Genomic DNA, 12333 nt, shown 5'->3' with positions numbered 1-12333 from the left:
CAGCATCTCATAATTAGCTGAAAAGAAATGACCAACTTCTATTCCTTGCCTTGTTAAAGAGAAACATATTTCCTATTTTCAGGGAGATGTGACACCACGTCAAACGATCAACTATTTTTTTAATACATAAACTAAACGACTGATGTATTTAACTGTTGTTTTTCACAGGCAGTGAGATCTGCTTTTTTAAATGGAGGATGAAATATTCCCATTTTCTTATTTGCTTTGGAGCTTTTAACAGCAGCATAACACTATACATATAAACAAAGCTTGAACTAAAAAAAGCCCATGCTCTCTTTGGTCAAAACTTTAATTTCACACCTTTTGTTATGTTCACGGAAACGCCCTGGTGTGATCTTAGACACATCTCCAAATTGTGTTCTTATCTCCCGTGCACAAGTCTCCTTGCCTCTTATCCTGAACCTCCATCATATATGGGATAGATTACTGTAATTGTCTTCCATCCGGAAGGCTGAGATTATCCAGTGGTTTGGAATCAAACGTACAGCCCCGTCGCCATTTGTTATCAGATGAGAAAAGGCAAGACTCCGATAACTCAGCGGTCTGAGGGCTAGACATGCATGTGCGGCTCCGTTTGTTATTAGAGCAGAAAAGACAAAGTGGTCATATTTCACATCTTTTCCTTTGTCATATAGCCTTTCACTAAAAGGGCACCTTTCAATTTAACTATAGTAGCTAAAGAAGTGTATTTATATAGCCTGGGTGTTAAGTGGGTGAAGAACATCACTTTAAATGCATTTCTAAAAGCCTAGAGTTAGTTTTGCAGAGTAGGCCTAGGCCTACTGTACTTGTGAAATTATGCTTCAAAGAGTACTCCTTAAAAATCGGAATTTGTTAAAAAAATAAATACATAATAATATTTCACACTACTTCAGAAGTGCACGTTAAGAAACTTGCTCTCTCTAAAATTCCTATGAATAAGTGCAGCTGACTGACATTACCAGTCCTTTCAGGCATAATGGTGGCATGTCGTTCTGCCCTGAGTGTGCGCCCAGCACACCTCTGAATAATCGAACGCCGCCACCCTCACGGAAGAGGATCGCGCTTTTGATGTACCCACTTGATAAATCATTCAAGGTCAGATGGAGTGTGCTGCTCGGAGGTGTGATGTCCGCATCACAAACTCTCCACCGCCGCTTCATCTTCCTCCAGAGCGCATTTCCGTGGAGGAGAGAGAGACTGCCATCCTCCGGGGGGAATGGCGACAGGTGGCAGTTCGCCATCGTAAATGATGGGACTGCGGTGAGTGTTGATGTTGCATGGGCAGATTTAAGGACTCTCTCTCTCTTTTTCTCTCTCTCCGTCTTTCATTCTTTCTCTCTCTCTCTCCCTATCTCTCTCTGTCTTTCATTCTCTGTCTCTCTTTCTCTCTCTGAAAAAAAACAGTAGAACATTTCCCCAATGGATCCAATAATATTCCTTTCACTTTATTTCCCTATTTTCTGCTAGAAAAAGAGAACTATAGAGATGTTGATGAAAATAATTGGTCAATGCAATTCTATTTCAAAATGGCCACATTACTATTGAGTGCTATTCATCCCTTTTTTGTCCAAAATAGGAACAACAGACATCATTATTCTGGAGAATAATTTCACTTTTTCATATTACACACAAGCTTCCAACAATACCGAACATTGTTCATCTTCCATATATAGATAAAACCCAAACTCCCCCCAAAATAGTTGCTACTCAGTACTCACATGTTGCTCTTTTTGTCAGTTAATAATGGAATATTACTGCATTTATTAAGAGGCAAAACACTTGTCATCCACTTATTATGATTCCGCCCACTTTGGGGCATTCTCATAAGTCAGTCTGTTTGGAAAGCCTTTCAATACTAATTAATCCTTGACTCACTGACTTAATTGAAAGCTGGACCTGATGCTGAGCATAGAGTGATTGGATATTAGATGGCTGGTTTTATGGCATAATTAGTTTTTGTGTAATCAAATTGCTGCCAGTGATTCTCAGGTATTGCTTACTCATTTCAGGATGGACTGGTTTAATAGAAAAGTCTTAGAGCACCACTGACTATAGGTATATTACATTATTCTCAATACTATAGCCTCCATTTTATTCTACTTACCGGTACATATGTTTGAGGAAACTTGAACAAGTAAACCAATACTGAAGCATATATGCAACAGATAATTCATGTGCTGCCAAGTGCCAACAGGTTCTTGAGTACACACCCAATGCTATGGTGCTATTTTTATGACCAATCATGCACCTCAGAGTTGCATTTCATCCTGTAGTAGTTTCAATCATTTAGCATAAGGTGTCATGATAGCTTGTTTTGCATCTGACTTATATGATGCAAGAGTGTATCCTGTGTTTAATGCACAGTTTAAATACTGTGTCTGAGTCTTTGACTACAGAGTAACACACATATATTCAGTAGTCTACCATCGGCAAGGAAACATGACCTTTGCACTATAAAATGCAACATGCATCTCCAAATAGTGACAAGTAAACCTCTGCAGCTAACACTTCTATAGCTAAAGACCAGATCCTGCATCATTTATTCCCATACACGAAACCTATTTGGGTGCATACTGGCTTTCGTCTTTTCAACTCCCATGTCATGTCCCACAGCCGACAAACTTAGGACCACCATTTATTAAGAGGAAGCAGAACGTTCTGGAAATGTCATCGGTCCACTTAGCACTCCTTTCCAGTCGCCGGGTGTTCAATAAGGGTGAGAAATAGAAAGGCTCGCTTTTCATGGCACATCAACAAATCCATCATTATCCTCCATGGGACAGACAAATTCATTGACTTACAGGCAGGGCCCTACAATGGTGTGATTGACCGGCGAATCAAAGCAAGTCAGCAGTGACACGATTGCAATTGCGACTTCGTCGCGGGTAACAAATCCGAAGCGTGGGTAGTGTGTACACTGACAAGGCTTGAAGGGAAGGCTGTGACATGGCTGAGCAAATTCATTGAGGTATGGGAAGATGACATTTGAGAAAATTATTTTGCATTCTGACAAGAGATGAGAATAAGACAGGGACCGGACTCTCATATTTCTCTCAAGGCAAAGGTTTATAGAGTATTTGCACTTATAAATGTTGCAATAAGTGAAGACCATAACCTGCATTTAAAGACCCTTTCAGTTGATTATTTATTTATTTACAGCATTATTTATTTATTTCCCCTGAAACAAAACGTATGCGACATGAAGCATTCCGAGTTTAATATCTTCCATCTCAAGGGGAAACTGTAGGCATGACACACTGTTCATGAAAACGATTAAGGATCACTGATTCACTTGTACCACAGTGTGGACAATCAGTGGTCATTACAGTTTAGGAGGGAAATGGACTCACTGTGGAAACCCAGACAGCTCTGAACAGTCCCATTTTAGACTGAGACCGGGTCCCTGAGCCAGACATCCATCACTCCATCACCTCACAAAAAAGGCTGTGAATGATTTGAAATTGAGTCCTTGGAACGGATCCAAAAACACCAATGTGGTGCAATGCAGATACAGTACTATGGCGAAGTCCAGAAATGTAATTCTCGTGGTTCGCTGCCCTATGCTGCGACAGGAAAAAAACACATTCATACTAACAGCATTATGATTTAAGCAAATGCTTGAGGAACCCAGTTTGACAGAAACATAGTGGAGCCTTGCCAAATTAATTATGGCCAATGGCAACTTCAAGAATGTAACATGGCGCTTGTAATAGCCTGCGGGCTAATGGCGTAGTTGTGGAGTGACCATCAAAGGAGGTCTAGTGCCCAACATGGCAGGCGCTCCAAGGGATGATTCTGCGACACTAGCGTCCTGATGGTATACACTCCCTTAGCCACTCGTTTTCTCGAGTCTGAAGGAATCAAATGGGATTACATCAAGAGCACTATTTTACACACTTTATTTACTGGGTCTATTTTTCTTCTCCCCACTGCTCCTGGTCATCATTTGTTATTTGAATTTTAATATCCGGGTCATTCCACCGAATCGGTGCCTTTTGCGTCCCACAACATATAATCAGTTCTAAAGTTGCTTTAACAAATACATGTGTAATTTAAAAAAACTTAATGTTACTATATAGATCATATGCATAAATATAAGACCAAGTAAACCCAATAAAATACAAGTTAAAATGATTAAAATCACATAAATATATGCTATGGGTAAGGAGGATTTTGGTTGATTTTTGCTTGTCCCACGCTATGTTTATTCTTTTTCAACAGCACTTCTCAGTTGTAAAATGTTGGTAAAATTATACAATTTTCAATTTTCACAGTTTTATATTGTCTTAAGTGTAATCTCTTTGTTAAGCAATGATTTTGACATGAATAGATATGTTTTATTAGAAAATATAAGTCATTTATCATTGTCCCTTAATTTCATCTCAGTCCTGTTACTTTCACTAAAACCCCTTATAAAATATTGGTACAAACTAGAAGTGACATAATTTCAAGGAAGTGACATCATTTAGAAGAAGCAGATTCCACAGTGTAAGAAAGGGTAACTTTCTCTCTTCTTAAATGTCTTATTTTTATGTTTTATCAGGGTTGTGAGAGAGGGGCGAGCATACAACATCAGTCCTGTTACCATTTTTTAAAGTGTATATATAAACAATTATTTATCAATACTGATATTACCAATATCTAGAAGTAATAACCTTTCAGATTACATACCATGTGCCTCCCTAACCTTGACCTGTTAGCTTGAAAGGAGCAATTTAGCATGAAATCATCAGTCCAGTCCTGTTACCATCAGTCCTGTTACTATCCTACAATATTCTATGTAATAAGTGAATGGTAAAAAATAAATGCATAGCTTGAGATGGCCCCACACAATTTCTTGTCATGTTAAGATGTGTTAATTAAATGGGCATTGAAAAAAATCAGTTTGAAACAATTATATTTTTCACATTTTTAAAGTTGAAAAGGCACCGATTTTGTGGAATGACCCAGAAAGTGTTACCATAGGGTCATTGAGACTGATGTCTAAAAAGCTGATCAGTACAAATATATTAAATGATTTGAAACGCTATATTGGAGGGACCATATGATTTTTTATAAGGTGGGGATCACATTAGCCAGCGGCGAGCGGCAGCAGCAAGCGTAACACAACGCTCAGACCATAATAAGTTTTATCTCATTCCTATGGTAACACAAACAGTTTGCCTTAACTGACAATTGAATACGCTTGCGTTGCGCATAGAAAGTTGAACCAAGTTCAACGCTCAACTTGCTCAACGCTAGCGTTACGCCACTGTTGCCAGTGTTCCGCTGCCGAACTATAGTGAACAATAGGAAACCTGCTGCTTGCCGCTGGCTAATGTGATCCCTGCCTAATAGAATATAAAACCTTTCTCAGAGCATGCAATTGCATCCAGAGACGTTGCTTAGACTGACCTAATGTGATTTAGTTCTTTTCTCTTCCATCTATTTAATTATGCTATTTATGTCTTCAAAGGCAAGATTCATTGGTGATTTAAACTCTCTGAAAAGTGTTGGTTTAGTCATGATTAGCCGGTTCTGTTCCCAACTTTCAGCATGCCACTAACACGCCAACAAACAGCTGCCATATTGTAGTCTTGGATTGTTTTAGTACAATGACGCTTCCAATAGGCAGCCACAGCTGGCTAACATCCATAAGTGCAGGTTGGGTCAAAAAGAACAGAAAAAAATGGGCCTATTCTTTGATAGCATCATTTTTCGGGGGTAGATACATCAGAGAAATAAATTGGATTTGGGCGTGTTTGGTGTCCTCTGGCGCAGTGCAGCTGCTACCCTTACACTGGCAAGCTTGTTGCTCTCACCAGGTGGTACTGCCAAGCAATCTCCCATGAAGCATTAAAAAGACAGAAATTCCATCGGTTAACCTAGGCCTACAGTCTTTTTTCTGAATACTGCTATGCTTAGTTTTTAAAAAGGGGTTAAAAAAAGAGAGAGAGAGAGAGAAAGAGAGAAAGAAAGAAATAGCATTATTACTTCATTTACATTATGACCATGAGAATAAGCTAAAATAGAATTGCCACTAAATTACATACCAAGAGCATGACACCATTTGTACTTAAGAGACAATTGGGAAGCTATATGAGGTCATCTAAAACACAATCCACAATGCCTCTTCCCTTTCCTTTAAAAATCATAGCTTTCACTAAAAATTAAACTCTAGCATCACCAAGGTTCTTGATACAAGGTTCTTGATAAATCGTAACAGAGCTTCATTATTGCTCTCTGAAGTTCATCTACTGTAGGATCAATAGGCTTCGTGCTGGACACAGCAGCCGTCACATGGTGCACTGGCCCTTTCTCTCTCTGTCTGCTGATGGCTGCGATGGACTGACCTACAAGAGCACCCTCCTGGAGAGAAGACCAAAATAGCACATTCTGGGGGTCTGCGCATCTCTGGCCAGATGTCCATATTTTTTTCCCGATGCCCTTCTATCACCAAAAGTCCAAGCATATTTTCACATGGACATGGTCAGCAGCAGCATCCGAAAGACTGTACAACTGTGATTCGGCTTCCCCACCCCCCCATGGTCCAAAACTCTAAACCTCCCTGTCTGTAATCTCATAACAGTCTAGAATGTGAGCTTGTGTTGGCATGAAGGAAGCCCTTTTCAAAAGATGGAACTTCTACTACATTATAAGGGATTTTATAAATAGTAAAACATAAGGTCCAACATATGAAGAAATAAAAAAGGAGAAACAACACAAAAGGCGGAGCTTTTCTCTCGAACATAACTTGTAAGGATAGGCAAACAACTTCACATTTCACCCTGCATCTCCATTTGACTATGTATGCGGATTGAACTTGGGTTTATGGTAAATGTGTGTTAGAAAAGCCACAAGCACAACACACAGCAAGGCACAAGTGGGTGTATGGCTTTGGATGGGAGGTTAAAGCTTGTTTAGTAATGTAAGCAGCTTTTAAAAACATGAAGAAAGAAGAGACATCTATTTCAGAAGAGGTGAAAAGTGACTTGTTGCTGAAACAAATAAGTTAGTTTAAAAATCAAACAAACCCATGCAAGCATTAAACAAAAAATAATTAAACTTTCAGAGAGAAAATATATTTGGTGTTAAAAGAGGGAAAACAAGCTTAATATCCACTAGAAGTACTAAAAAGAAAGAAAAAGAAATCCTCATGTGCATTAGTTCCAGGTGGCAAGAATAGTAGGCAATCTTGACTTCCTATAATTACACATTAAAGAAGGTTGGATGATTAAAGCAGTAACTCAATCAACTTTAAAATGACTGTAAAATTAACATATCACAACACTTTGAAGAGTATTTCCAAATTAAGCATGTGGGGTTCTAGGGTTGGAAACGTCCTTAGATAGCCAAGACAGTGATACCATTTAATCCAGACACTATGCGCTCTCTGAAGAGTGCAGTTAACATAGCTCTATACTGCTGGCATGGGAGCTCCAGTCGGAGTCGACTGGAGAGAATGCCTACCTTGATAATGGGCACTAAAGCCTTTGTATCGATGGTTGCTGTCGGTTACAAAGTGTAGCCTCAGCCAGTTCTTGTTGCTGACAATGGGTGACGGGACATTCATCCCCGATAACCTGCAAGAAACAAGGAGAAGGAGATCATTAGGTATGTAACGGCATGCAACCCATCAGCAGAAACAGACACTGATGCCTTAACCCTTTCAGAGCCCTCTACGCAGGCTTGACTTCATCTCTCTCTGAGCCAAGCCACGTTTTAAAAAAAAAAGTACAGCATAGGAAATAGCACGGCTACACAATGCTCTGCAGTATTTTAATTCCAACTTCTGATTGATCGTGTTGGTGAACTACAGTTGAGCAAGCACACTTTTGCCGTTTTCCGTGGAAATTCAATCTAGTTGTTTTGTGTAAAAAAAAGTCTTCTTTATAATCATTACATAACAAGTCTTTGTTTACAGCATCAATCTCATCATACTACCAACTGTTGTATATCTGCAATTTCATTTAACTTAAAGTGATTGAAGTGGTTTCAATATTCCTACCAGTGTGCTAGTGCATTTTTCATATGTATCACCGATGACAATAAAAGCAATGTTTTTCAGATGGGCTGGCGCATACATCTATTGTGCAGTGTTAGAAACAGACCACAGAGCACCAGAGAGAAAACCAAGTCATTCGTCTCTGTATCTTCTCTGCCCTCTTCACTCAGAGCTGCATCTACTTCATTAAACCTCAGAGTTGCTCCGGTCTCTGGGAGGGCAGCCACTGGCCAGCTGGTCAGAGCGCAAGTACCGGCACACACATTTACATGCACACCCACCCACACACATGCACACACACACACACACACACATGCATACATACACGCACACACGCTCACCCACCCACACACGCATACACACCCGCACACACACACATGCATGCATACACGCACGCACGCACGCACACACACACACACACACACACACACACACACACACACACACACACACACACACACACGCACACAAAGAGACACACACACACACACCCACACACTCACATGCTGAAGGGACAGCAGGAGAGAGGTGAGAAAGATGAACGTGCAGAAGTTTTTGTACGATTTGTTCATCATGCGACACGAGCGTGGTGCCTCCGACCATGCACAGAGGTCACGCCGCCTCCCCTCAACACAGTGTGGAGGTCCACACTGCCTCCGCTCAACACACACACACACACACACACACACACACACACACACACACACACACACACACACACACGCATGCGCACACACACACACACACCTCCGGCCCCATGCATCCGGCTGGCTTTATTGATGACTGACGGGATGTGTCATTAAAGGACATGGTCACATGAATCACGACTTAATGGCCTTCACAGGCTGGAGCTGAGCCATATCATTACCGTTATCACGCTGGACCGACACCGGGCCCCCTTCAGCATGCTTCACTTTGAGCTGGGGCTGGCTGTCGTTCTCTCCCTCCCTCCATCACCCCCCCCCTCTCTCTCCCTCTCTCCTTCTCCCTCTCTCTCTCCCCTTCTCACTCTTATTTTCCCACTCACTTCAGATCTTTCTCTCATTCTATTTCCCTGTTTCTCCCTTGTTCCCGCTCTTTCTTTTTTTCTCTCTCTCTCTCGTTTCCTCCCTCGCTCCATCTGTATCTCTCTACCTGCACAGTAGCCGCTCACTCTGCCTATCTGTCTCCGTAATCTCCCTCTAGCTGCAGGCAGCATACGGCACAAATGGCTCCCAATACAGTCTCCCTCTGGGCAGCCAACATTTATGGAATGTTAACGACAGGTGTTACTGTCAAATGCCACTGATTCGGCATTTCAGTGACCTTGGAGAGAGAGAGTGGCCCGCGTTGCGCAAGGTGTGGCGGCTGTGTCTGAATGTTAATTCCCCTATACAGCCTCTCTGTGGAGAAGCTGGAATTAGGACGGGGATGAAAGCAATGCCCTACAGCAATGGCTAAGATTAAATCCGCATGACAGGACCTTGTGTCCCCCATACAACACAACCAGTGATTGTGTATTAATGGGGATCAAAGACCAATTCAGACAATCATTTGAGACATCCATATCATGATGAGACAACGGGACGCATAGCCAATCACTACATGAGATACTACAGACACAGTAACAGATATAAATTCCATATATGCATTAGGTAACGCTTTTGATACTTTAGCAAGATGGACTGCTAATGTCACAGTGTTATCACAGTGACATAGCAAGTTCTGTAATTAACATATCACTCTTTATTTACCGACCAAAATAGCCCATGAGGCAGACACTGTCTGAGCTAAACAAATGGTTTAGCAAGGAGGAGAGGTTTAGCCTCTCCTCCATCGCCCCCGCACCGCTTGACAACAACGGCCATTCAGACAAAAGCCACAATCCTAGAGACAGCAGCAGACACGGTAATTAATATGGAACTCAGACAAATATGCGTCTACACACAGACATTTAATGTATGCAGGGTGCCCAGATCTGTGAGAGGCATGACAAATCTCCATTCAGGCAGGCAGCCCTCTGCATTCCAAAAAATGATTTTGCATCGATTTTTTTGCAAATGGCCAAAGGGTGCACGGTCAAAGGATGGGCAGCCACATGTTGTTTTCTACATGGCCAGGGCGGCCATTAATAACTGGTCGACGTAAACTTGTACAGTGTGTCCGACTGTTCCAACATTCGGCCCCTAATGGAGATTGGACAACATAGATCTCCTGGGGACAGAGATGTAACATCACGTTTACGCACATTACAAAAACACTCACACACACACACACTCACACACACACACACACACACACACACACATATACTTTCTCTTCAAAAAACATTCACCCACACCATCGCATGAATACATAAGATCTGTATAGGGTGGTGTGCAATTCTCCCAAGACTTGCTTAATGCATCTGGGGGCCTGTGGCGTAATCTCCCTTGAATAAAAGCAATCTGCCCCAAGAGAAGCCGAGCGCCATCACTTAAATCCACCGAGTGGAAATTGCAATGAATCCACCTGTCATAGGCATCTGCTTCTGCACAGTGGCTCTCGTCACCCCGGCGGCTTGTGTGTGTGTGTGTGTGTGTGTGTGTGTGTGTGTGTGTGTGTGTGTGTGTGTGTGTGTGTGTGCATGTGTGTGTGCTGTGGGCGATATGTCATAACCCCCACACAGAGAAGGCTGTATAGCTTGCTGACACTTTGATATCACATTACAGCGCGACAAAGGTCACACGGGCGGACGCCTCGCGTTGGTCAGAGGAGTGGGCTCCTGCAGGCTCTCGCCAGTGCTGGTTGTGTCTCTGGTCACTTGTGACACACCCGGCACACGCACACACGTTTTTAATTAAATGAGCTGGCATCTTGCTTACACATAATTTTTGAGCTAGACCATGGGCTTTGACAAGTCCGTGCCCTCCCTCTCCTTTCTCCCTTTTCTCTTTCTCCCTTCATCCCTCTCTCCCTCCAACTCACTCTTCACCTCCCTATACTCTCTCTCTCCCTTTCTCATGGCTTTTCCAGGCACACGTACTGTAAATCATGCTAAGAGGTCGTAAAAAAAGTTTCATGCAAAGGAATATCATTTCATTCCAAACATGTCATCCCTCGGTGTCTCGCTAACAAAGTGTCTCAGGGGAGGTCGGGTGTGTGTGTGTTTGGGGATGGGGTCTTATCCTGGGCTGCAGTGTAGGCTGCTGGGAACGACGAGTGAAGAAAACAGATGAAGGCGTAGTTAGTGACAAACCTTGTGTTGTGTGTGTGAGTCTGGGTGGGGGTTGGGGGATTGGAACGAATTAGTTAACCACCAACCATGTTATCATCTTCCATAGGTGACCTTTGTAACCCACACATCTCCTAGGGAGTCCTGCGTATCGCATTTAGAAGGCATCATCAAAGGGAACCCAGCAGCATACGGCAGCATGCATGTCGTCAAGATGGAGGATTCTGCTCGGGCGCTGGGCAGAGGCTGGCCCTCATCACAGCGTGGCTCGCCAATTACTGTCCCTCAGCGGTAATCCTGACATGATATCCGCCAGCTACAGCTACGGCACCCCCCATCCACCTCCCACGGCATCCACCCATCCCCACCCATCCCCACCACCTCCTGATGCCACCTCCTCCTCCTCTGCCTTTAGATATATCTGATAAAATTGCAGCACCCTGATTGCTGGACAGAGGAGCCAGAGGAGGCTGACGTCTCAGGGTGTGTGTGTGTGTGTGTGTGTGTGTGTGTGTGTGTGTGTGTGTGTGTGTATGTGTGTGTGTGTGTTTGTGTGGGTGGTGGTGGTGGTGGTGACGCTGGTGATGGGGGAGGTAATTGATTACATATGCCACTCTGAAAGCTTGGCCTTTTCTGAATCACAGTGCCATTTGCTGAAATGTAAATGATGCAAACATAGGCTGAATGAAAAACGATGGAGGGACACACCGGGATGCAGAGAGAGAGAGAGAGAGAGAGAGAGAGAGAGAGTGATGGAATAAGAGAGAGACAGAGAGAGAGGGAGAAGGAGAGGGAGAGAGAGAGGGAGAGAAAGTGATGGAATAAGAGAGAGACAGAGAAAGAGGGAGAAAAAGAGGGAGAGAGAGAGGGAAACGGAGAGAGAGAAGGACTCTATCCACTGGAGCATTTACAATGAATTTCCTGTCTTTGCAGAATTCTGAGAGCTCTTCAAGGTCTCAGAAAATAACTCCAGCTGAATTGATAGTGACAAGGGAAGGTACCGGTGGCCAGTCTGCCCGGCACTGGCATGGCCAACAACGTGACCAATCTGTCATCAAGCTAGCCAAGCATCCTCTCTGCAATTCTAATATTTAACTTAACCATCCCTGTCAGGCCCAGAGACAAACAGCAATGGAGTGAAGAAGCACTTTCG

The 12333-nt window shown here is 42.9% G+C and overlaps 1 protein-coding gene across 1 annotated transcript in view; it reads right to left on the bottom strand.

Moving 5' to 3' along the window:
- csmd3b (CUB and Sushi multiple domains 3b) overlaps nt 1–12333 on the bottom strand; it is a 388634-nt gene that overhangs the window by 210079 nt on the left and 166222 nt on the right. The window contains 1 exon segment of the mRNA XM_048229290.1: nt 7453–7565. Coding sequence (XP_048085247.1) covers nt 7453–7565 — 113 coding nt within the window.

The sequence above is a fragment of the Alosa alosa genome, chromosome 20, assembly GCF_017589495.1.
Source record: "Alosa alosa isolate M-15738 ecotype Scorff River chromosome 20, AALO_Geno_1.1, whole genome shotgun sequence".
NCBI classification, from domain to species: Eukaryota; Metazoa; Chordata; class Actinopteri; order Clupeiformes; family Clupeidae; genus Alosa; species Alosa alosa.
Note: the sequence above shows the minus strand (reverse complement) of the source record. Positions and strands in the feature narration are given on the sequence as shown.